Here is a 27490-nt window from a genome sequence, read left to right as displayed (position 1 = left end):
TGTCAATGATCTTCTCCGAGAAGATATTACAATTTTATGTTAACACAAATCACTCATGTAGTCCCAACTTGAATGGTATAAAAAAATCATATGGTGACAAAAATCTTATTTTCGGTTAAGGTAGAGCAAACAGAATGATTAAACAGGTTCTTTATCTAAATATTCAGTGTAAAGATTTGTAAGTAATTACACAATAACACATTATAACAACTAGGATTTTTTTAAATATGGATAAACATTGCACCACTGGCTGCTGTTTTCTCTTCAACTGGTTAGAATTCAAGCATCTGTGTTGAGTGTTGAGATTCAGAAAGATAGAGCTCTTGTCTAAGCTACGGGTGTACCACTAGTATGACCATTTGATATGTAACAGAAACCCCTGAACGGTCTGTCCTCATGAGTTTGACATTTGCAGTAAATTATATTTGCCCACTAGCATCTAAGACAAGACTGTTGGTAAGATGGTCAGATTGAACTGCACATTCATAATGAGAAGTCGCAGCAATTCCGGAGTAAAACTTGATAACTATGCTCGAATGTTACAACAGACAATCCTCTGCCATCAGGTAAGAAAAAATCCATCACATTCCCTGATAAGAATGTTGCCCAAGATGTGTTTAAGTCTTTGTTTACAAACACGCTCATTGTCGGCTGTGCTTGCACATGCTGGGCGTAGTAGTTTAAAGGGATTTCTTTGGGTTATTGTGCAGTGTATAAATATTTTCTGGTACAAATGTCAATTTATGTTTGAAGCAGGGGTATGCTGATGTGAAACCATACAATAAAAACTATGCCATATACTGTAATATTCCTTTAGTTTTTATTTGAATATAGTTGATATAACTACTAATCCTTTAAAAAGATGACATATGGTTTCTCATAAAACATTTGCAGGATCCGGTGACAGGGTTACTTCCAGGTGATGAGAAGTTACCTCATGCCTGGGTCAGAGACAATGTCTACTGCATCCTGTCTGTGTGGGCTTTAAGTCTGGCCTATAGAAAGAACGCAGACAGAGATGAAGATAAAGCCACAGCCTACGAACTGGAGCAGGTTGGTCCATGCACCTTATCAGGGATTTGAGAAACAATATCTTGAATGTGTGATACAGACTTTCAGGTTCATAAGGAATGAGTATATGTATAACATGTGGCCCTCCAATCACAGTGCGGTAAGGAGAAGATGCTAAACGCCAGAGGAACTATAATGATAAGGGTTCAATGAGAGGAAAGTTCATTAAATGTCACTAAATCTATTCTTGGCTGTGTGTAGAACATGCTGCTCTGCATATCTCTTTCTGAAGAGTCCTAACACGAAATTAGCATCTAAATCATGTTGGTCTGAGCTAAGGTTGTCTAGTTCATTAAAGCATTGGTTATTTTATGAATCTGTCACATTGTGTTATTCACACTGACTGTAATTAAAGGAGGAATATTGTATAAGTGTAAACAACACCGGTCCTGAATCATTTCCTGTTTTAGTTTATTTATATGCAATTTCACATTAATTAAGTCTTAAAGATGTTAATTTAAAATAGATTTTAAATGTGTTGTTCTAACGTCTGTGTAGCATTAAAAAAAACTGTGCTCCTGTTATTCGGCCTTATTTATCTTAATGGTCTATTGAAATAAAAAGCAAAATGCGCTGTTTACATAGAAGATAGATTTGCTGTTTATTTCCAACAGTCAGAGAGAGCGTGAAATTGTTCATCAAAATCAAATTTGCGGGTGTGAAAAGTATATATATAGACACACTTTTCAGGCATTTGTTAAGACGGTGTTCCAGACATCACATTTTTTCTGCTCATTAGTTTTTGTGATTCCGACACCATGTAAAATGCCAGAGGGCAAATTATTTGGCTCATGTTTCTTTTATGGTAATAGCAGATGGGGAGGAGAAGGTCACGGTCCAGGCTGACTGCTTATGTTCTCTCTCTCTTTTTGCATTCTCTTTCTTGTTTCACTTCTTTCACTTCTCATCTTAGAGTGTGGTGAAACTCATGCGAGGTTTACTGCAATGTATGACAAGACAGGTGTGAACATAAACTATATTTTTTATACATTAAAACCACATTTATTTAGATAAATTGACAGTTTTATTATTATTACTTAGCTTGACAAGGTGGAAAAATTCAAGTACAGCAAAAGTGCTTCAGACTGCCTTCATGCCAAGTATCACACTGGGACCTGTGCTACTGTAGTGGGTGATCAAGAATGGGGTCATCTACAGGTGGATGCCACTTCTATCTTTCTGCTCTTCTTAGCCCAAATGACAGCATCAGGTTTGCAAAACCCTCACCAGTTACCCCTTTTCATATTTCACTTTTGTAAATGTAGTGTAATAAAAAAAACAGTTATTCATAATATACATTACGGTAACCATGTCTTGATTTTCAGGTCTTTTTTTTCAGGTCTTCACATTGTATATACGCGTGATGAGGTTGACATTGTTCAGAATCTGATTTTTTATATCGAATCTGCCTACAAAGTGGCGGTAAGCTCCACTTATTATTGTTTTGGTCACAGAAGGAATTGTGACTGCCTGTGAAAACCCAGCTAAAGTTACTTTTTGTGATGAACTGTTTTCTACATAAAACTACTATAGCCTACCTCATGTAAGAATACTGTGGAAATAAAATCGTGATATCTTTCATATTGACTGGAGTAAAACCAGGTAAAATATTGAAATCATAATTAAATTAATGGTTGAAATCAAACTTGAATGCTTATCTCCCAATTCGTTTATGAGACTTTAGCCTGTGGACCGGGTCACAATTTTCCATGTAATTTTCGGTTGATGATTCACAGGATTTTGGAATGTGGGAACGAGGGGACAAAACGAATCAGGGCATCCCTGAGATCAACGTCAGCTCAATCGGCATGGCAAAGGTAACATATTCAGGATTTCAGTGACATATTGCACAGTCTGTGAAATTTGTGTTAAATGTCCCAAAGTGTCAAATTATGATCCCATGACTCCTAGTATATTTATTCAGGCAGCTTTGGAAGCGTTGGATGGACTGAATCTTTTCGGGTCCAAAGGGGGCCCAGAGTCTGTTGTGCACGCTTTAGCCGATGACATTCAGCACTGCCAAGTAATATCCTCTTTTATAATGTCACAGATGGGATGAGAGCATACATAGTCCACGTTATGAGTTTTTCATAGCTTCAAAATATAACATGTTTTTCCCTTTTTGGGTCATCTACAACAGTCTATTCTTAGCTCCATGCTTCCAAGGGCATCCATGTCTAAGGAGGTGGACGCTGGTGTCCTGTCCATTATTTCTTACCCGGCTTTTGCAGTTGAGGACATTGACATTGTTAATATCAGCAAGGAGGAAATCATTTCAAAACTGCAGGTTAATACTAGAGTCTCAAAATACATTGTAAGAAGCTTGAAACAAATTAATAAATCAATAATGTAACAGTTTAAAATGAATTTAAGATGGGTTAAAGAAGCATGTCAGTTGACACATTACTAATGCAAAACATTTGTCATCTGACATACATTATTACACATTTACTTTGTCATAGGGCAGATATGGATGCTGTCGCTTCCTTAGGGATGGACACAAAACTCCTCGAGAGGTAAAAAAACGAAGAAAGAATTTTGTGACAAACTATCAAAAGCTTTCTGTGGGTGAAGTCACAATTATAATTTTCCAAGGACCCCAATCGATTGTACTACGAATCCTCTGAGCTAAAGCTCTTTGAGAACATTGAGAGTGAATGGCCACTGTTCTGGACATACCTCATACTAGATGGCATCTTTATCAACAGCCCTGAACAGGTACAGAAAATCACTATTATACACTATTATAATACCCAACTACAGAGTACATTTCAGAAAAGAAAGTAAAAAGTAGTGCTTTCTTATTCAGGTCGAAGAATACAGGAAGGCTTTAGATGCCATTCTCATCAAAGGGAAGAATGGATTACGTTTGGTCCCTGAGCTTTATAGCGTTCCTCCAGATAAGGTACTGACTATTTAAAGCTCTGGATTTTGTACTATTACAAAATAACTTAAGAGTCCTGGGTCAGTGAGTTTGGTTTTCCAATTGAAAAATGGACTTTCGCCCTAGGTTGATGAAGAGTATGTTAACCCCCACACGGTTGAGAGAGTGCCAATAGGCAAGTGTCCTCTTAAATGGGGCCAGTCTCTGTACATATTGGGCAACCTGTTGGCAGAGGTACTGTAAATTCCTCATTCTGCTCAATGTTATGTTGTATTTCTCAATCTGTTCCTAGAGGCCCCCATACTGCACATTTACATTTTGTCATTTAGCAAACGCTTTTATCCAAAGTGATTTACAAAGTAGGGGAAAACAATAGAAGCAATTTGTGCAACTAAAGAACAACAATGCACAGATTCAGTAAAACTGGTCTCAGTCAGCCTACCACAGTATACCAAGCTAACAATCTTTTTGGGGGGCGGATAGTAAAGTAAAAAAGAAGTAGAAGACTGTACTAATGGGTCTTATTATCAATAAGTAATTCAATATAACTAATAATTCAATATAATATGAAATACTAATGAAATAATGTGTTTGAATAAATCGAAAATGTTCTCCATAGGTGCTTGATTGTAACTAAAATATATTTTTATTTCAAAGAGGTATTTGTATATCTGTTGCTATACATGACTGATAATACACTGTACCACTGTTTCTCCAGGGGTCTTTTTTACAGTTCCACCATCCCATGGTTGTTAATTGAAACTCTTAGATTATTTGTTTTTACACAAATTGTATTGTTCAAACAATATTCATTTAAATATATATTTTGGATATTAATTTCCATACAGTATTAAATGTATTTTTTTAAATATATAATATGTAAATTTTTATATTGCACTTTAATCCATACAAAATTAAATTTAAATAGTCTGTTTTCATTTCATGGTGACTTTAAATGTCACTCATAACATAATTATAAATTAAAGCTGCAAGCAGCATTTATCGGGTTTCGAGTTTTAAGGCAGTCAAAAGCAGTCATGCATTCATGAACAGTTTAGGGGGTCACACCACAACAAACGCATGAAGGATCAAAGTCCAACACACACACGCACAGAAAAATGACAGGTATCAACTCATAGAAACTATGCATGCTTACAGAAACATGCACATATACTACAAGAATGTTATTTTTCTGACTGTCAAATCATTTGGACAATTTGTTAATGAGTATCCGATTTTCATTGTTGTTGCCTTTTAAATTGAAGCGAAGGTGCTTTCAAACTCAAGAAGTCTGAAGTTCCTGGGCCGAGACGTTTATTTTCAAAGCGTATCAGAGCCTGTAGATGTATGTCACGTGATACACAATTGTTTAAGCACTCCAAAAACGTTATTTCGCCCCCAGTGGCCAAATGAGTTCATATTTCTTACAGACCTTCAGGACCAGGACAGGAACAAGCCCAGCGAGTGTCATTTTGATCGGCCTCCGTTAACCCTGTCTAATGAGTGCTCAAATTTCATTGGCCGATGGTGGCCATGTTTTTTGAGAAACGCCAAAGTCCTTTTATACAGTCACGGTGCATGACACAAAGACACACCTTACCAAATAATAAGTCGATCGGGCAAACGGTTGGGTAGTTATAGCCCTTTTCGTGTTCTTTGCTATTATAGCGCCAACTAGTGGCCAAACACCGAGTTATTTTTATTGTGACCCCGGACTGAGGGTCTACACATACGGTCTAAGCCCCGTGAAGATAGCTCAAACCGTTCTCTTGATATAGCCATTTTAGTGAAATAGGCAACTATCGGTTCACACGTTTTAGAGCCCCCTAGCGACCCTGAATCGAAATTTCAACTTTTTTTCAACGAATATTTACATTCACACTCCACAGAATTCATCAGCGTTGGTTTGGTTCCGATCGGGCAAAAATCCAGGGAGTAGTTCATTTTTGGTTTTTTTTATAAAATGCAAATTAGCGGGAAAATTTGCATACCGGAAATGAAATCGGAGATAGCCATTTTTTAAGTTTTGAGCCAATGATTACAATGATATAAAACACTTGGGTGTGCGACAAACGGTTTAGGAGTTACGAATGCATACGCGTTCAGCATCGCTGTAGCGCCACCTATGGGCCGATTTGTCTGGGTCACTGTATCTGAGTAACCTGCACAGATACAACCAACTGACAAAGTCTCGAGTTTCTACGACTTACGGTTTGGGCTGGGCGACGCGTTTTATGGCGGAATAATAATAATAATAATAATTAAAGCTGCAAGCAGCATTTATCGGGTTTCGAGTTTTAAGGCAGTCAAAAGCAGTCGTACATTCATGAACAGTTTAGGGGGTCACACCACAACAAACGCATGAAGGATCAAAGTCCAACACACACACGCACAGAAAAATGACAGGTATGAACTCATAGAAACTATGCATGCTTACAGAAACATGCACATATACTACAATAATGTTATTTTCCTGACTGTCAAATCATTTGGACAATTCGTTAATGAGTATCCGATTTTCATTGTTGTTGGCTTTTAAATTGAAGCGAAGGTGCTTTCAAACTCAAGAAGTCTGAAGTTCCTGAGCCGAGAGGTTTATTTTCAAAGCGTATCAGAACCTGTAGATGTATAACAGTTGCATAATTACAGTATTTAGTGCCATTGTTCCCGTTAAAGCGCCACCTAGTGTCCAATCACCGTGTTATTTTTACCGTGAGCTCAGAGCGATGGTCTACACATATGTTTAAAGCCCCGTGAAGCTATCTCAAACCCTTCTCTAACAACGTTTGTTTAAGTGTTATAGGCTTCGCCCAGTTCAGTTTTTGGGCCCCCTTACCGTGTATGAATTTAAATTTCAACTTTTTTTCAAGTACTTTTGATGTTCACACGCCACAGAAGCACTCTGCGTTTGTTTGGTTCCAATAGGGCGTAAAACCGCGAAGTAGTTAGCAATAGTAGGTATTTAACGTTATCATCGATATCTAATGGACCGTTTTATTGACAGCAATGCTTCAAGAGGCAAAGTTGTTCAGAATGAAGAGAACTATGATTTGATGTAAATATTTTGGGTATAATTCAAATGTAACGTGATACACAATTGTTTAAGAATTGAAATGCGTCTAAATTTTGCCATTTTAACTGGTTTGGCGCCACCTAGTGTCAAAACACCACTTTCTTTTGTAGGTGACGTTAGAGTGGTGGTCTACACATATGTTCCAAGCCCCATGATGATGTGTTAATCCGTTCTATATTTATGGCCATTTTAATGTGATAGGCTCCGCCCAGTTCAGTTTTTGGCCCCCCCTACCGTGTATGAATCGAAATTTCAACTTTTTTTCAATGATTATTTACATTCACACTCCACAGAAGTCATCTGCATTGGTTTGGTTCCTATCGGTTGAAAAACCAAGGACTAGTTCGCGAAAGTAGGTTTTTGACATTATCAGCGATAACTCATGATCCGTTTGATCGACAGAAGCGTGTCCAGAGGCAAAGTTGTTCAGAATGAGAAGAGCTATCATATGATGTAAATAGTTTGAGTATATGTCAAATGTCACGTGATACACAATTGTTTATGCACTCTAAAACCGTTACTTCGCCCCCCAGTGGCCGAATGAGTTCATATTTCTTACAGACATTCAGGACCATGAGTCGAACAAGCCCAGCGAGTGTCGTTTCGATCGGCCTCCGTTAACCCTGTCTAATGAGTGCTCAAAATTCATTGGCCGATAGCGGACATGTTTTTTGATAAACGCCAAAGTCCTTTTATACAGTCAGGGTGCATGACACAAAGACACACCATACCAAATAATAAGTCGATCGGGCAAACGGTTGCGTAGTTATAGCCCTTTTCGATTTCATGTATATTATAGCGCCACCTAGTGGCCAAGCGCCAACTCCTTTTTACTGTGACCTTGGACTGAGAGTCTACACATAGGGTACAAGCCACGTGAAGATATCTCAAACGGTTCACGAGTTATGGTCATTTTAGTGAAATAGGCTACTTCCGGTTTTGATGTTTTGATGCCCCCTAGCGACCCTGAATAGAAATTTCAACTTTTTTTCAATGAATATTTATATTCACACTCCACAGAATTCATCAGCGTTGGTTTGGTTCCGATCGGGCAAAAATCCAGGGACTAGTTCATTTTTTTTTTTTTTCATAAAATGCAAATTAGCGGAAAAATTTGCATACCGGAAATGAAATCAGAGATAGCCATTTTTTAAGTTTGGAGCCAAGGATTCCAATGACACCTAACACTTTAATGTGCGACATCCGGTTTATGAGCATTGAGCCCAAACGCATTGGCCATCGCTATAGCGCCACCTATGGACCGACATGGCTGGCTCCGAGTATCTGAGTAGCGAGCAAGACTACTACCATCCGACAAAGTCTCGAGTTTCTACGACTTACGGTTTGGGCTGGGCAACGCGTTTTATGGCGGAAGAATAATAATAAGAAGAAGAAGAATAAAAATCCTTACAAAAACAATAGGTTTTCAGCACTTCGTGCTCGAAACCCTAATAAAAATCTTTACAAAAACAATAGGTTTTCAGCCCTTCGGGCTCGAAACCCTAATTATTAAATATAAATGTGTCATACTCAGAACCTCTGTAATAAATGATAAATAACTGTTTAGATATTTGGGGACCCCAGGAAAATTTTAAAGATCAATTTTGTGTAGTTGATGGTTTTTGGTTTTATAGGGTCTTCTAGCACCTGGAGAAGTTGATCCACTCAACAGACGCCTCTCTACTGTTCCCAAGCCTGATGTTGTGATTCAAAGTGTGTCAAAGTCCTCACTGTTTAACAGTAGAACAAGTTAGATGGGTGTCATTCAATATTACATAAGAAATATGTCTAGGGGTGTCCATTTAAAGTGTTGAATATGCACAAATTATGTACATCATGTCAAGAAATATATAAATAAAGCAAGTAATATACTGATCAAGTATACTAATCAGCATATCACATAATTCAGTAGTTTACATTTTGTTTTATGTCATTACATTCACACTGGTCATTCTTGCTTTTTTCAGTGTGTATTCTGGCAGAAAATGAGGAGATTAAACAGCTTTTGCAGAGCCATGGCATTGATTCAGAAACCCTGGAAGATGTTCATCCAATCAGAATTCAGCCCTCTAGAGTTCTCAGTCACATCTATGCCAGACTGGGTGAGTTCAACGTTTACAATGACAAAACTGGTACAAAATGTGCCAGACAGAGGCTGAGGGTTTTTACTCTGTAGTCTTTTTTCAGGGCGAAACCAAAGACTGGGTCTGACGGGGAGGCCCTACCGCCGGATCGGCGTGCTGGGAACATCCAAATTCTATATTATTCGCAACACCGTTTTCACCTTCACACCTCAGGTTTGTCAGTTAAAACGTGTTTATTGAAATCTGCTGATGTTTGAATATGTATTATAAACTTGAACATTTAGTTTGTAGATCATCATGAATTTTATCTGGCTTTGGACAATCACATGATTGTGGAGATGCTCCGTATCGACCTCTCCTACCTCTGTTCACGGTGGAGGATGACAGGCCAACCCACAGTGACCTTCCCGATTTCACACGACATGCTTAGTGAGTCAACACAATGTAGATTTGCAGACGCTAGATTTTCTCCCGGTTTAGGGATTTATTTTATGTATGTTGCTTTGCAGCCGATGATCACAAAGATATCGACCCTGCAGTTCTGGCCACCATGAAAAAACTCCAGGATGGTTACTTTGCTGGAGCCAGGTAACATATTAATGGTTTACACGTTCAGAATGTGTCCCATACCTGAACGCACCCAAAATAATGAGTTTTAAATTTAAAGGGTTAAGACTGGGAAACTTTCTGATTTTCTTGACACCTCCTGCTGTTCACATCTTACATTTATGGACTGTGGTAAGTGAAATATGCCACCCAGTAGCAACAAGCATGTTTTGTTGTCAAGAGATGAATGCATATAGAATTAACAAAATAGTTAAGACAAAAATTTGAATTCTGACGTAATTTATTCAAAGTTAGCTAATTTCCCTTTTCGGTATGACTTCACAAAATCAGTTTGGTGCAAAATGAGGATTAGCAATGATGATGTATTTTTGTAGGTCAACCCGTCCGGAACTTAAGGCCACACTGGTTCCCTCGACGGAAAGCCTATGGATTTTTCCAATAGACTTTTGTAAGATCGCAAAAATAAGATAAAACAGTTTCCCTGATAAATAATTACTCTGTGAATGAATCTCCATCTACGTGTTCGGAGGTTTGTGTTTATGTTGGAGTATTTGTGAGATTTTTATGCGTGATGATGTTTAATGTCCCCGCCAACGGATGTTGTCGCTTTAAGTAACTTGTTAGCAATCGGCATTTTTAAAACAACAGTGTGTTATGTCATAGAATAAAAGCTTCAAATATTTAGAGATTTTGATTCCCACAGAACCATTTTAGTCGTTTGCCCAAAACCCCACTCAAACCCATAGATTTTGAGGCGATGGGACCAGAAGTGCTAACATTTTTGCATAGTAAAAAAAAAAGGTCATCTCTTCGGTACTCAAAACTATTTTAGGCTGCAACTCAAAATCTTGCAGTGACAAAATGTTTCAATTGGCACATTGCCAAATGATCACTTGCCTCAACAGATTGTTCCTTAAATTTACAAAACTTACAAAGCTGATTAAAAGTTTGATTTTTTTTGAAAAACTACAAAAATATAAGTCACTACAAAATGTAGATTTTTTTACAGTGGACACTGACAAAGAGATTGAAACAATAATTTGATTGAATGTTTCTATTAATACATTGGCAATTACTGACAAGTTAGCTGACAGAGCATCTTAAAGGGTTGGTGCAATCTGTATTGCTGTTTTTTGCATGACATTTAAAAGCAAATGTGGTTTATGTGGTTGCCAGGCACTAGATCTAGAACCTGCATGTGTGTAAAGAGGCTTGAGAGGCAAGCTCTGACACTTTCATGTATTGACACGTGCCGCAAGCTAGTGGTGAAACACTCAATTACTTCGTTTCAAGAGTGTCAGAAGACGTGCTCTACCATTCCAGGCTGTAATTTGACTCTGTGTGTGCAGAGGTGGATGATCTGGCCGTGTATCTGGACCAGCTTCTGGCTGTTCCTCAGCACAGCTCCATTAGTGACATTAAAGGAGGTCTGAACCGCTTCAGGGCCGCAGCCAGAAAGACTTGTGAGATGTTGACACTGATCCACAAAGCCAGAGATCTCAACATACACAGTAAGTTTAAAATATAGCCGAATTCTGAGCCTGGTATTTTTTTGTGAGCACTTACAAACGCTTCATGATTTGGTTTTGATGTCTCCACAGATGTGCACATGTATCTTCCTACTAAACTCTTCAGGTCTCCAGCACCAAACCTTAACTTGCTGGATAACAAAGGCCACGTAACTATGCTTTTAGTCTTTGAAAACAAGAAGCTGCATTTCACAATGAACTGTAATGACGGATGTTTTCACTGATTAGGTCCCTGAGACACCGGCCACTCATCCTATCAATCTGCCCAGAGACATGAATGGAGGGATTGACTATCCAGCCCTTGTGCAAATGCTGAAACAAAGCCAAAACTTACAGCATCAAGCTGACATTCTTTATATATTGTTTAAAAACAAGTGAGACACACGTTGTATTGTATTTAATATACTGCATTTGTGGAATGCCCAACACTCCAAATAAGGAGGTCATATATTTTATTAATTATAAGGGGAATGGACTGGGACACAAGGCTTCACGGGAAGGGTTCGACGGTACGACACCTCCTGAGCAACTTGTATGAAAAAGCAGGAACCCTGAAACACTGGGGTCTTATCCGAATGATCTGTGGGATGCTTCGCAAGAAAGTAGAAGAGCTGGATGCTGTGAGTTACTGCTTATTTTTTGTCTGAAACATGATTTTTGTGAAACTGAATTTCTGTCAAATTTGTAACTCAAAGAGTGTGGAAATTCAACCCAATCCATCCAGTTGTAAAAGGGAACACAAGAGGAATTCAGTGACCAAGCATCTTTATAGCATGAAATAGAAGTTTTGATTGAAAATTATTTCAAAGGGACATGTCATTCATGTCATTCCACACCTGTATATGACTCTTTCTTCTGTTGAACACAAAATAATATATTTGTATAAATGCCTCAGTGGTCTTGTGTGCATATGATGCAAGTCAACAGGGTGCAATGTATTTTTGTTAGCAACGTTATATCAAAATATTATTGTGTTCTGCAGAAGAAGGAAGGTCAAACTGGTTTTTTTATTGTTAAAGGACATCACATAAACTTTCTTGCTAAATAATCAAAACAGCATTTTAATATGTGACTATAAATAAAGCAGGCAGTATTTATTTTTATATTAACAGGCTTGTTCAGATTTGCTCATTCATCAGAAACATCTAACAGTTGGTCTTCCTCCTGAGCCAAGAGAGAAAACTATATCAGCGTAAGTTTACATACACACACACACACACACACACACACACACACACACACACACACACGTGTGCTCACGTCCACCTGTTAATGCTACAGTCACTGTCTCCATACAGCCCCATGCCTCCAGATAAACTGGCAAGGCTTATTGAAGAAGCTAGTGAGAACAACCTCACCATTGCTATTCTCACTCAGGTTAGAGGTGCACTGGCAGCTTTTTTTTCTATACGTCTCAATCCTGTAAATTTTTCTTCTGCAATTTCCATGAACCCTTTTTTTTGTGCTCGACAGGAGATAATGGTGTTCCTTTCCATGAGCATTCGTTCACAGCCCAAACTCTTCAGCGAGATGTTCCGCCTCAGGATTGGCCTCATTCTTCAGGTCATGGTCACCGAGCTCGCACAGTCCCTTAACTGTACAGGTGTCTCCGTTCCTTCGGTTCCACTGAACTCCTTAAAGGGATAGGACAACTAATAATACAAATTCTGTCATTATTTTTTCACCCTCATGACATTCCAAACTTGAATTCTTCTGTGAAACACAAAAGATATTTCAGAAGATTGTCTTGGTGGTTTTGTGTCCATATAATGAAAGTCAACGGGGGCCAGTGTTGTTTGGTTACCAACATTCTTCAAAATATATATTTTTTGTGTGTTCAGCAGAAGAAAGAAAGTCATACAGGTCTGGGATTAAATGATGAAATAATTTCTATCCATTTACAGTTAACCCAAAATGATATTACATCATCACTTTTTTAAGATATTTTAAAGATTATTTGATCTGTTTACATATAAACACTTTTAAAAACAAGCAACTAGGGCTGTCAAAAGATTAATCACGATTTATCGCATCCAGAATAAAAGTTCTTCTTTAAATATGTCTGTGTACAGTACATTGATATACATTTTCTATTTATAAACACGAAAACATACACATACTTATTTAGGTAATATTTTGATGTATGTACTATTCATATTAACCAATAATCAAAAATATATATAAACGTTTATAGATTTTGATATTGTCCCTAAATGTAAATGTATGTATGTATGTTTTTATAAATAAACAATGTATATGCACACTACACAGACAAACAGTATTTTAAGTTAACTCAACCTTTTATTCTGGATGCGATTAATCGTGATTCAGTGCTGACAGTCCTACAAGCAATACAGGATCATATCCGTTTTGTTATGTAGGCGAGGAGGCTACAGAGAGTTTGATAAACATGAGCCCGTCTGAGCTGAAGAACCTTCTACTTCACATTCTGAGCGGCAAAGAGTTTGGCGTTCAAAAAAGTGGTAAATATATTCATCCACAGGCTCACAACAGACTTTTCAATGTTTCCTTTTGTTTTCGTGACCATGAATTGTTTCTGTTTCAGTGCGCTCAACAGGCAATGTGATCAGCTCTGCTATCAGTGTCTATGACGAGAGCAAATCTGCCTCCACCAAAACTGATCTGAGAGTCATGAGTAAACAGGGTGGCGATATCAAACTGGTGAGAAATCCTTCTTCAGTTTAGAAGTGTTATATTTCTGCTTAATGCGCAATAACGCTTTCCTATGGTTTAGCCTGTATCAGTCCATTCCCTGGATATTGAAAATATTGAATCAGGGGTAAGTGGACCAGAAGCATCCTTTTTTAGTAAGTTTATTAATATGAGCTTTTGTTAGTCATTTGTGGGTTCATACTCATCTGGTTGTGTTCCAGAGGTACAGACTTCCATGCATTGAGTTATTTCAGGGCTCATTAGGAGCTACTGTAGTGCGTGACAGCCGACACGGGCAATGGCTTCGTCGCAGACGTCTAGATGGAGCTCTCAACAAAGTCTCTGTTGGTTTCTATCAGAACGTCTGGAAGATTCTGCAGAAGGTGGGTAGGACTTATTATAATGAATTCAGAAACTGGAAGTCACAAACTTGTGCTTCTTATGTGATGTATTTTTTTTTACTTGTGATCATCAGTGTCATGGGCTGTCTATTGAAGGCTGTGTACTTCCCTCCTCAACCACAAGAGAGGTAAACTCCTGATAACGGATTGATGTACAGTATGAGTTTTATCAGTAGACCTGTAGAATTAATGTGGTATGAATAAAATCTCACCAATGGCAGATGACTCCAAGTGAAATAAAGTTTGCCGTGCATGTGGAAACGGTGCTGAACCGCGTTCCCCAGCCGGAATACCGGCAGTTGTTGGTGGAGGCCATACTTGTACTGACCATGCTGGCTGAGATGGACATCCAAAGTGTGGGTGGTGTCATTCAGGTGGAGAGAATTGTACAAATGGCCAGTGACATGTTCTACAATGATCAGGTCAGCCTCACATGCGATGCTTGTGTGTCTTTTTCATTTTCCAATATTTACATACGAAGCAAAATCTTTTGCAAGCAGCTGATATAAAAAAAGAAATATGATGATAATTGGGGGGTAATTTTTAGTTCTTTTAATAAAAATGTGCTGGATAAATATTCCTTTATTAACTGTGTTTTCTCTGTTTCTTCAGAAAGCAGCAGGAGTTGAAGAGGTTCTACTGGAGAGAGATCAGTCCACTGGTATCTGCAGGTTACTTTATGACAGCGCCCCTAGTGGTCGTTTTGGAAGCATAACCTATCTTTCTAAAGCAGTGGCTACGTATGTTGAGGACTTTCTTCCTAGTGGAGCTTGTGCTCTTCAGTGAAGTTCAGAGTTAAAAATGAATTTGAAGACTTTAATCTACTAGATAATGCGAGAAGGTAATTTTTTCGTTCATAGATTTTTTTAGAAGTGTTACGGTTTTTGAAAAAGCATAGTAAAAGGTCAAGTGCGTGATTTTTTTGTTTCACTAGCATCATCAAACCGAATGAACACAAATAAAGATCATTTCCATACAGAACCATACTGCTGTATTTTACTTTAATCCAAACAGCCATACCTTACCATACCTGAATGAGGCATTACAAGTCATGTAGAAACAAATGTAACTTTTAAGGTGAAATCCAAAATGTTGGGGGACGAGACAAATGTACGAAAAGTAACCTGTACACATTTCTCCAAAACTCAAGAATTCGGGACGTTGGCCGCTGGGGCACAATCAACATTGACAGTGGTCGATTCGAAACACTATTCAGGCAATGTGCATACAAAACCGTGGCTTGGTTCAGACATTATAAACATTGATTCAAGTGTGCACAATTACAACAATCACTTTTTCCAAACGGGGAGGGAGGGGAGGGGCTTGACATCATGACAACGTTTCATTCCACTGCAATTCACTGTACACTATCATTCCGTTTGCATCAGCTAGTGACATCATCAAAGAGGGCTGCCTAAAAACACTGAATTTTGACACTTAAAAATGAAAGGGAATATGTAAAATGACATAGGACGTGTGATTCTGGACGGAGGGGTATGTTACAAACACGCGGGGGTAAGGGGGGAAATGCCGCATGAACAAATCTTCAGTCTCTTTGAAGCATTGAAACCATTCCTTATGTCTGCCTTGCCATTTTTTGGTTTCGGATTGGTTGATGTTTTTCCTTGGGCGTATGCGTGAGTTTGTCATGCTCCTCAGCGCTACATGAAGTGCATCTGGAAAGAAAGAAGTTAGCTTAATATTTTAACATATGAGAAGAGTTACGTGTGGAAGGACGGCCATAAATCTTGTGATCAGTTAGAGACTGGAAGAAGTGTTTGGAGTACCTGAGCTCCAGGCATGGGGGCAAAAGGGTTTGTGGCGCGGAGGATGGGCTGGTTATATATCACAGGCTGAGGAGCCATCAAGGGTACTGACCCCATCTGGCCCACAGGAGGAGGAATCTATAGATTCAGAAAGCACAGCATGAGCACCATATGCAGTTCCTTACGATTCTGGTTGCAACTGGAGTCATTTTTAAAGGATGTTACATGATAATTTATTCTGACAAGGTGGCATTGAAACACACCATATAAACGGTATAATATACATTTAATGTTGGCATAAACACATGTACACAACAATTATGAAGTGAATATTTAAAATTATCCATGAAATGTAGAATGAAAAATACGAAGTTATAAATATAAAATACACATTTTTGATAAGAAAGATGAAGGCACTGCACCGATGTGGCATTTCATTTTCAAATCAGAATTCAATCTCTGAAACTGCGGGTTTAAGGTGGATCACAGCTGGCATATTTTAATATGGCTTTAATGCAGAAATATTGACTTGACACCTACCATCCCATACACAGGCACTTGAGGGGTTGTCATCGGAAATGCAACTGGAGCTGGTGCCTGAGAGACAGACATTGACATGAATTAATGCAAAAAGGCAGCAATATTTTCTTTAAAAATGAGATGATTCAACCGTGTTTACAAGCAGGACTTACATAGCCAGTATAAATCATTCCATTCTGAGGAGAGAAAAACACAGATATTACTGACAGTGGTACAAATCCAACTGCTCTTTGGGTTTTGAATCCATTTGCATTGTATACGAAAATATTGAAGCATAAACAGGAGCACAATGAGTCCGGTTCACATACCATCTGTGGCATTGGTATCGGTGCAGGAGCCAGGTGTGTGTGGCTCCAGTGTCCTGTGCCATTCACAGCTTTAGAGTGCCAGTGAGAACCTCCAGATGATTTCTTCTCCAAATGAGTCCAATGCACTTCTGGCCTGGAAACAATTCATTTTTACGTCTAACTATTAGAAATGCGCTCTCTATATCTCACATTTATCTCTATAGCGCATTGTTGCCAAGAAGTTGTGCAAAAAAGACATTTAGTAGGAATAATAAAAATAGGGAAATAGAAAGGATAGTAATAATTAGAATAGAATATAGAATACATGGTACGCTTACTAGACTAGTCTTCTAAGAAATGTCCAATACTGTCAATAGGTTTTTGATCTCGCTATTATATTCATAGTCATTTTAAATATATCTTTAACAATAACCTTTTATTCAGAAAACCCAACAGACCTATTAGTAAGTTCAGATTTCCCTTTTTCAAGACAAACCATAAATATGTTAATTTTGAACTAATAATATGCTGGATATGGTTTGGAATTATTATAAATGATTATGAATTTGTGACCTATTCAGTGAAACTGTGAACTGATTTTAATTTCACTATGATTTCAATCTTTCAACCTATAACATTCATTATTCAAAACATCTTCTTTTCTGTTCTGCCGAAGATAGCCATACAGGTTTGAAATGACAAGAGGGTGACAAACGTAAATGATGACAGAATTTTCATTTTTGGGTGAACAAATCCCTATAAAATTCATTGTATAGCTTTAACAAAACAAACATTTTCTAAACACCGCCAGAGAACCTCTTTCAGAATACTTACTTTTTTGCTGGGGGCCCTCCAAAATGTAAATCTAAAGCAAACAAACACGCATTATGAGACAAAGTAACACATTGATTGAATCTAATAAGTTTTAATGCCATAGAAAGAAAATTAACAAAAGTAAAAACTCACTGCCAACTAGATTGGCCAAAGATGAGTCCAAGTCATTAGTAAGTAATTTTCCTCCATTGTAGAAATGTGTGCCTTGACTCTGGACCTGCGAGGAGAATGTGGGCTTCAAAAGTGCTCCTGCAGGAGAACCAACCTGGAAGATCAAACAGAAGAATCATGTTAATGGTATTTTATCATTATTAAAGGTATATATTCGTATATTCTCATATAGAGGTTTTTTTAAATAGGTTGTCCTATCCCAGTCTTAATTTCAGAATACTATATACAAGTATGTCACTTGTAAGTGAATTCACCCAAAACGTGAATAAGGGGTTTATCAAAAATCCTTAGTTTATTAGCAACATTTGCTCAACCACTGGGGTGAGTTTGGGGCATAAGAAGATGCAGGAAGTGTTGAGTAAACCTGTTCAAATCTATTTTTGCAATTTCATTTGGTGACGCTAAGAGCCCGGAAATGACACACTTCACCTTTAAAAGCCATTACACTCATCATAAAAGCTTATAAAAGACTCACCCGGATGAGTCCCAAGTGAGAGCCATAAAATGAAGAAGAAATGAAGAAAGAGCATTATAAACATTCAAACACATCTGTACGCAGCAAATTACAAGCAATATAATACAGGAATAGAAAACCAATGGAGACACTGATGTGCTGATGTCAGTGGCATTTGTTTTTATTACCTCCCCAGCTGTTGTTACTGGGCGGTAGGGTGGTTGTCTGAGCGGGGGCGCTGGAATTATGTTGGACATCAAAATGATCATTGGTGAAGATGTGCACACTGTCGGGGATAGTGAGCAAGAATTAAGTTTAACCTTACACGTTTAACCTTAAAAAAAAGAAGATTTTTATATAAATTCTGCTCTTTTGGTTTAATACCTGTGATGTCTTAATGATAAATTGCTTGTTTTTTTTTTGAAAATTGCTTCTTATAAAGGTGCATGCAAAATAAATCTAAATGAAATGCAAATGTAGGACACACACATAATTTTTGTCCCCATTTAAACTTGATTTATTTAAACTAAGATTTTGAGTTGATATTTATCTTCTACACAAGCAACGCTGCAGAAAAACAGACCGTGTGTACCCGTTTGTAATGGGTAGATCAGGTGGACTGGAGAGGAGCTCAGTGGCACCACTGCTGGTGCAGCTACTGTTGGCACTGCCCACAGACTGCCCACTGGGGGACACTGTTGGGGTCTGCATGCCAATGTCTTTGAGCTGAACAGCCTGCGGAAAATAATTAACCTCATTAACTTGACATTGAACGTCTAACAGAATGTGTTAATGTTCAGAAAAAATACGATTTTGAGGGCAGGATAGTGAAAAGATGTTTCATGTCGTTCTAAGGTTTACACTGACACTGGCAAATGAATTTGATTTGTTACCTTTGCCGGCTGTAGTCTGTCACCGTCCACCTCCCTATAAATGTAAATTAGAATAATTTAATGTCATATCAGTTAATCAACAGTAATACATTATAGGTGTACTATGTACATTGTACATTGTGAGGAATTGTCTCAGAATGCTTCTAAAAGGACCTTTTTATAGCAAGAACAGCATCACTACGACAATGGTAATTATAAATGCACATTGAACGGGAAGTCTATTTGTCAGTATAAGTCAGCCTAGTCTATTTATTTCAATAAAACAAAGTATTCCTTAAGAAACCCCAACAATGTTTCTCTACAAAAACCTGTTTTATTGATAAGTACCTGCTGACAGTTGAGGCCTCTTTTATTTTCTTGCCGTCCAAAGAAGCCAAATGTTGCTCCAGAGCTTCTAAAAGACTGCTGGGAGCCTGGTGGTGTGAGGTCAAGAGGGGATGAAACACAGATTTTAGGCAACAAAATGGTAGCACTAGCAGCAAAAAATGATCAAGAGAATCACACACAGTCAAACATCTGAACATACAGTACTTCTAACCTGGAAAGTTACAAGTAGCAATAGATGCATAAACTGTATTTTACAATGCAACAGGATTTCCAACTGTATACAAACTATATCTGTCTTATAATCTTTCTCTCACACACTCATACCTACATACACACAAAGTCTGCGAAACTAGGAACCTATTAGTGGTTATGAGTCTCTGAAAACAAGGGGGAAACACAACAGAAATAATTCAAGTGGAGAGGATTTGAGCTTAAAGCTACACATGCAGAAATTTTCTGTGTCCCATGCATGTTTTCAAACAGACCGTATGGAGGCCTGTGGGGTCACTAAAGGATTAAAACCATGGAAAACAGAAAGCAGACTGACCTACAAGGGGACTTTTCTATTCATGCACAGAATATAAATGCACATACTGTTACAGATATAAAATGCCACAGCGGAACCTGCTAATCTTTGGATTCCACTTGGATTTCTTGGAAATAAAATTGTTTTCGAGCAGACTCGGTGAGCATCTACGAGAATGTCTGCATCAACATTTCGATAGAATTTGAAACATTTGGAAGCCAAAGCAGGTTAACTAAAGAAAGGCAAACATTGAATGAGACCACGTTTCTTGTATTTTATACCTGTATTGCATTTTGTCTAAAAACAGCAACGTCAAATGAATCGAAATGATGAGTTGGGTATGCAAGTCTGTTCTTATACAATATTTGCCTTTCAGCCACTAGCTGTGTGCATGCCAATTTAAAAGAGAATTTCATGAATAACAAAAGTACAGATTTCTCAGCTACAGACGCAATACAGGGAGATTTTTACTGAGAAATCTGAAACATATGCAACGCAACAACACACTTTTAAAAGGAGAGATAAACAAGGAAGAGAAGTTTAGACAAGGGTACTACAGGAGTAGAAGTATACAAAAGGCCATGATGAAGAAAGGCAACTTGAATAGCCGAAGGCGACTTATAATAAACCTAATCGATGTCATTGCTAATGATATATTACTAGAATATAATGCAGGCCTTCTGAATACTGCTGCAGCTTTAGAAAACAAGGCACTCCTTCCAATAAAATGTATTGTTGACATGGTTGAAGTACCACTCGGTAGTGTGCCAGCCCAACACCTTCAGGAGTCCCTGTCCGATGTAAATGAAAATGTCAAATATGCCAAATGGAGGCAAACTGAAGGGGGACATTAATGCCCAGCACCCAATTGCCAAGACATGCAAAACCAGCAAAAACTGGAGACCTATATTTGTCTTTAACGCTTGCAGGAAAACTTCAGGAGGTGCCAGGCAGAATTCAGTCCCCTACTCCAGTTTTGAGGCATTCTTTGAGTTGTGCACATTCACTGTTCTTCCCAAGAAGCTATCCAAGCAGAATACCCTAACAATACAGAGATATATGGCAAAGGTGAGTGCTGCTTACAGGTTAAGAGATGACTTTGTTTAGTTAGGCCACGCCCACAGCATCACGACCGGTCGGTGTGGCCAAAGTTCATTGGCACGAGCACCACTTAGCCATATATCAATCAGTATAAGAATTACAAGCAATCCAATTTCTCATGGGTATGCCAGTAAGAAATAGTGGCTTGAGGGGCAAGCACTAAGCAGTACTGCAATAGCCGTAATTGACTTTTGGTTACTCATCAAATGCTAAACTAACACATCAGAGATTGCGTCTCTAAAAAGTCACATAGACTAGCTTTGGTACCCATTTACCTCTGATGACAACAGAAAATGCAAAACAGCACATCTGATTCCGTGGGAGTGCGCGGGAATGGAGTAAGTTTCTTGAGGCCCCTATCCTAAAAGTCGGATAGATGGGGGGGAGGAAGGGTGGGGGTCAAAAGAATAAGGGCTGGGGATGATGGTCTAATGGGGTGAGGCGTGAATGAGAGATCAGGATGAAGCCACACGTGAGTAACTGAGATGAAATGCACCACTAACCTGTGAAAGATCTGGGATGTCAACCTGATCAATTCCAACTTGCTGTGACACAAAAGAAAAGGAAGGGAAGGGAGAACGGAAAACAAAATGTGAAACCAAACGGCAAAAAGAGAACCAAGGTACGTGGAGAAGGGAGAAAGAAGAATTAAGAAAAAGAGCAATTACTCCATGCAGTGTATGAGATAACCCATAGGAGAATATGGATGTTTACAGACAGACAGTAACATAATGTAGGTGGCGTGGTGAGCGGTGAGACATTGAAATGTCACTTGAAGGTCATGAGGACAGTGATGGAAATATTTACATGACTAGGTGAGAAACATCCAAAAGAAACACACAACTAATGTTGACTTTGGAAAAAAAGACAAGAAAAAACAAATGGCATACAAACATTGTTATACAAATAAAGAAATGTGCTCTTAAAGTCAACTTTAGTCAGTTTTTGGATAGCACTTCACCAGTTTCCAGAAGAGTCATATTATTCAGCCAAAAAAGCGAATAAACAAAGAGAAAAGAAAGAGAAACTCAAGAAGGATGTGCTTAGCATTTTTCCCCAACATATGCCTCCATACACATCAAAATAATGTGCTTAACAGACAAAAGTAAACAGCTAAATCCCAACCATCACACCGGCACAGTTGTCAAATATATTGAACCTTTACATGGAAATGCCTGGTAATTATTCACCAATATCTTATTAAATCGAGAAAGTGAAAAGAAATCAACAAGAGTCTTTGAACGATTATTCATCTAATAGCTTCTGGGGGCCTTCAGAGGGGGCCAAATTGACAACTGTGCCCTGGATCCAAACTGCAAAACAAAGATTCAACTCGTTTGCACATTAACGTCAAAAGACAAACAGATTTTATATGTGAGTATCACAGCTCTGTTCCTGTTGTCGTTGAGAGGGACAGATAGATAGAAAGACTTTCTGCTAAGGCATGCAGTGCAGGCACCAGAACAGGCAGCATGAGGGGGGACCTTTGATACAGGTTTTTGGACCGGAAGGCAAAAAGGGACACTCAGCAGAAAGGACCTGAATAAGATGAGCCCAACCATCCCATGCATAGATTAGATCTAGAGACGCTTTACCTCCGCCACCTTGAGAAACTCAGAGAGCTTGGTCATCCTGATAAGAAACCTCTTGTATATTTCCAGCGCCTCTTTGCATTGATTCTTCTTCATATTAAAATATTTCTCTTTGAAGTGAAGAAAAAGGTCAATGTAGCAAATGCAAGTAACGTTTTTTTTGGAAGCAAAAAATATATTTTTAATTCATTTCCTGCAAACAACATATGTATTCCAGACACATGCACATACAGTACAGAGCAATCATGCAGTGGGGTCCAAAGGTTGAAAATCTGAGATTGAAAATGAAATTTAGGAATGGATAGATGTTACAGGAGTCTGCCAAATTTAGGAAAAAAACGTATAATAATAGTTTACCAATGTTTAAGATTTTGTGCATCATATTCGTAACAACACAAGTCATATTTTCTTGCATCAGGTTTTACACAAATCTATTATAACTCAGAAGCATATCCATCCAATACTAAGAAACTTCTGTTAACTTTCACTTAGGTTGTTTTGCTGATAATACAATTGTCATATAATACAAATTTGTTAAGAAATTCAAGATAGAGGCACTTTTGACCCTACTTTATACAGCCGCAAAGACAGTTAAGAGACCATTTCGAAATTATTTTCAGTTTTTCTGAATTTACTATTTATAGGTATGCGTTTAGGTAAATATTGTTTCATTTTGTGCACTGCTAACAATTTTTCTCCAAAATTTCAAATAAAAATATTGTTTCTTTTAGGATCTTTTGGCAGTAAATATGAAAATATCTCAAATACTGTATTGAAAACAAGTTTAAATTCACGTTTAAGCAATACAACAATAATATTTGTACATATATTTCGGAAAGGTGCATTTTATTATGTTATAACCTCGATTTTTATCACAATTTTCATGTGTCCTGTCATGTTATCAGTCCTTCAAATGTTGCTGTTGGATGACTTAATGTCACTCCTCAGGTTTGATTTTGTTCAAATTCAAACAGACACTGGACTGGAATGGCCACAATACATCTAAGCTAGTAATGCTGATTAAATAAAAACTTGGAATGGTCTCTTCATTATTTCCGTGGCTGTATTTGCACAACGTTCACACAAACCAAGCATTCGAGTTTAAAAAAATCTATATAACATACTGTATGCAACCCTTATGTAGCAAATTACTAAATTAGAAAATAGAAGGAAATACAGGCAATTTTGCTGTAAAGTAATGTATTACCTAGCAGATTAATGACACCCTCATTGTAAGCAGCAAAGATGCGGATGGAGTCTTTGAAGAGCAGCGTGAAGGCACAATTGATCACCCCATTGGTCAGTTCATTGGAACTGGCCTACAAAACACACAGAGCAACACATGTATTTAAAACATGAACCTACAAGGTCAACCTTTAAAAATACCCAATTGAGTGATCTTAGGTACCTCAAAATCCAAAAGGGCGTCAAGCTGATTCTGAATGATAGGGAGAGTCTTCATCAGCTTGTCTATACTCATAGTTCGCATCACTCCATCGATCCTAAACAGAACATATGGATGGCAGGAGGTTAGCTGAGACACAAAGGTGTGATCAAGGCTTTACACTTTCAGAAGCTGCTTTAAAGCACTGCTGTCGGTCAGCAGTAAGAGCTATTTGTTTTGTTCGAGTCATTGTGGAATATTTCCCCAGAGTGGATGCCTCACCCTCTCTTCATCTTGGTGAAATCAAGCGCGACGAGTCTGTAGGACAGAGCCCTCTCGTTCAGATACCTGCTGTAACGTCTAATGTAGATGGACATGTCGTAACCTGGAACAGACGGTCAATGGGAATAAGAGTCACAGCAGACTGTATACTCCTCTTACTGTATTAGGATTACCATCGTACACACCCATATAACATAAATATATCGAGGTTAGAATTGATCTATTAATAAACATAAAATTGAAGGGTTACTAACCTTGTAACGCTCCTTTATCTACGAAATTATTCAAGTTAAAGAGTGTGCTTCTTGATGCAAGGTACTGGATGAACCTCTGTTTGATAGGAAATGTAAAGGACAGATATTGATGCAAACTTTGCGGAATGTAAATCGAGTGAAATGTAAAAATAAATATTTTTCCAAACAAGCAATCGTTGGACAATGGTTCGCGGCTGCCCAAAAGACGTGATTATGATCGTACGTGTCAGACATCTCACAGAATGGCTCTAGCAAGTACTTTTATATTGATTTTGTGACACGCTACAGTCCACCGAGAAACACCAACAACAACAAGGCAAACTGTGATGTCGGGCAACAGACCGTACCTCATTGCCGTACATCATAAGGTGGTGTGTAGTAACGAGAGCCTTAAAGACCACCACCCAGCTCTGATTTGCTGTTCTCTCAAACAACGTATCGGCCAAGTGAGGTATATTCACGTTCAGCTCATTGGTGCAGTGCATTAAATCTGGAAATGATGGAAACAGAGCAGACACAAACAATTGACATGATTCAAGGTGATTATATTGTGTGACAGAAACAAATATAAATGTGGATCTATACAAATATATAAACTGAATGGCCAAAATTACAGATTTACTTAATCTAGATAGATGGAAATTATTTGTATAATTGCAAATATTAGTCAAGATTGTATTCACTCAAACTATCAGGGTTGTTCCAATGTTAACGCTCCTTTGTATTAATACACAATGACAATTTTCCATTTTATACGGCGATGATGGTCTGCCATCTTACATGACATCGCTTGAATAACGGTTCCTCAAAAGTTCCACTTGATTTCTCTCTAATTAACCGATAATAGAATGTGTATCAGTGAATTCTAGCACATATTCAGAGAACACCTGCTACCTTTTATTACTTTGAATGAGACAGGCGGTTTATTAGATCTTCAGGATGCTTTCTTTATGTCCTCCACAGGACATCTGCTCTGGACTCATTAACTGACAGCGTAATTGATAACCGGTTCCATTGATCAACTATGCTTGGTTTTTATTCGTGAATTGAGGAATAACCAATTTTGGCACGCAACTGAAGCATCAAATGGTTTGTTATTTAAAAAGCTCCGTATTTAAAATGGAGTTCAAAATGGTGATGGAATAGAAAGACATCACAACCGAATGACTACTAATAAAATGCATCTTCCATTGTGTGACTCATATCTGAAGAGTCATCTGAACGCAAAAGGTTAAATATAATCATGATTATCGCGTTCATCTACGTTTGACAAATAAATGACAGATGGGACCGAAAAGCAAGTTAAGGTGAGGGGTGCGATGTAAAACACCTCATGTACAAACATCTCCACTGCATTGATGCTGTTGTCACCTTCAATGACTCAGAGAACAAGTGAACAATGAAAAATCCCAACAACATTCAAATCTTGGATAAAAGATTAAATCAGCAGTATTGTACATGTCTTTGATATAATCCAAGGTAGCGTTCATCACGCTGTGCCCTTGACATTGTATGTTTCCTTCAAAGAAATCAGCTATAGCTGATTTATACCCCGGTACAGGCTTGACAGCAGCTCGGTTCTCCTCGTGTCAAAATAGAGAAATCTGCTTAATAATTTTAAACAAATCACTTGGCATTTCATCTCTGTTGTCGTGCGCATGCGGTGAAAACACAGCGGTCAAGTGTAACGATGAAGACCGAGGTCGCTGCCGTATGTAAATATGCAAATTGCTCGGCGTGTCAATCACGCATTGTGATTTGCATTCACGCGCGCGGCATTAATGTCCGTACGGGACCGTAAACGGACTACGGTGACCTTCAGTTAATTGATGAAATGAACTCTATAACGGCTGTTCAGAAATCATCTTCCATAATCATTAAACGGCCCCGAATGGGTTGTAAATACCAACGCATGAAACACAACAAGAGAACCGAGATACAACCGTTCTCAGATAGCGATGCAATGAAACATTTCGCGGCGCGTTACAGCGTTAACCTACAATCAAGGTGCTTCTTCTTGGGCGCGCTGACTTCGTGCGTCGTGGCCTTGCACACGGCTTTGCTGATGGCAGATCCGGTCATGCTGTGCTGGGCTGCGGCGATCCGGTCCGTGATGGACTGTCCAGACATATTAAGATTTTCAATAAATCGTCTTTAAAAGCGATCTATTCACTGCAGGGGTGTGGGGGAGCCCGCTCCGTGGGATTCGTCGGTCTTGAAGAGCGCTACCCTGATGCGATCCGGACACGGACGAGGATGCTCTGACATTCAGATAACAGCAATCGCTCGCGGATAAGTGCGCACTGAAACGATGATGACAATCACAAAGAGCTATTTATCGTCCGGGGATAAACGTTATATTTAAACGGCCTGCCCCTTTTAATACGCGCAAAAAGGACACTGTGTTACTCGCTACCCTCCGGTGTTGCCGGTTAACCATGTAATTGCTGTTACTATGATCACTATGAACGAAAATTGAACAAAACCAGTCGAGGCTCTTTTTAAAACGAAGTGTCGTCGATGGTATATTGTCGATCTAGCAGCGGAAATTCTCGCCCGGGTTCATTGCATGCGTGTAGTCGGTGCATAACGGAATTTGATAGCAAGCATCATTGTCAAATTCCTTCAGCCACCTTTCGCGAAAAATAACTGCATAAGCTACAGAGAACAATCGATATCGTGGTCGCGGTGTCTGTCCTAGATGTGAAGATTTAGCATCTCGTCGTTGACATCTTTGATGAAGCAACAATTCCAATTTTCTACACTTAACAGTCGGACGCTCCGCGCAAAATGGCAG

At 38.5% G+C, this 27490-nt stretch overlaps 2 protein-coding genes across 3 annotated transcripts; one reads left to right on the top strand and one right to left on the bottom strand.

Annotated features, from left to right (window-relative positions):
• Positions 1-488: 488 nt before the first annotated feature.
• On the top strand, positions 489-15267 carry phka1b (phosphorylase kinase, alpha 1b (muscle); the record flags this gene model as incomplete). The annotated part of the gene is made up of 32 exons (XM_079486800.1): positions 489-566; positions 895-1053; positions 1985-2032; positions 2113-2281; positions 2411-2493; positions 2808-2888; positions 2996-3094; positions 3212-3358; positions 3534-3587; positions 3667-3789; positions 3881-3976; positions 4082-4189; positions 8663-8741; positions 8996-9130; positions 9216-9325; positions 9397-9541; positions 9622-9700; positions 9780-9850; positions 11029-11190; positions 11281-11357; positions 11437-11582; positions 11675-11828; positions 12321-12400; positions 12507-12585; positions 12682-12811; positions 13590-13691; positions 13775-13890; positions 13964-14008; positions 14103-14264; positions 14357-14410; positions 14504-14704; positions 14895-15267. 32 exons carry the CDS (start codon positions 489-491, stop codon positions 15066-15068), a joined length of 3546 nt encoding a protein of 1181 aa, XP_079342926.1. The 3' UTR covers positions 15069-15267.
• LOC306911444 (phosphatidylinositol-binding clathrin assembly protein) lies at positions 15249-27486 on the bottom strand. 2 transcript variants are annotated; one of them, XM_079486797.1, is made up of 19 exons: positions 26694-27486; positions 25041-25183; positions 24694-24769; positions 24440-24542; positions 24182-24275; positions 23981-24092; positions 22777-22883; positions 21685-21726; positions 19555-19640; positions 19228-19261; positions 18927-19069; positions 18523-18620; positions 17842-17958; positions 17710-17740; positions 16897-17029; positions 16741-16764; positions 16589-16645; positions 16070-16186; positions 15249-15958 (listed from the first exon to the last, which is right to left on the bottom strand). In XM_079486797.1, the coding sequence occupies exons 1-19, from the start codon at positions 26821-26823 to the stop codon at positions 15944-15946; spliced, it is 1662 nt and encodes a 553-aa protein (XP_079342923.1). In that variant the 5' UTR covers positions 26824-27486; the 3' UTR covers positions 15249-15943. The 2 variants fall into 2 exon arrangements, with proteins under 2 accessions (XP_079342923.1, XP_079342924.1); XM_079486798.1 differs by lacking the exon at positions 21685-21726.
• Positions 27487-27490: the final 4 nt, after the last annotated feature.

Source organism: Barbatula barbatula, assembly GCF_947034865.1.
Source record: "Barbatula barbatula genome assembly, chromosome: 22".
Classification (NCBI taxonomy): Eukaryota; Metazoa; Chordata; class Actinopteri; order Cypriniformes; family Nemacheilidae; genus Barbatula; species Barbatula barbatula.
The sequence above is the reverse complement of the archived record's forward strand: the minus strand, read 5'-3'. Positions and strand labels throughout refer to the sequence as shown.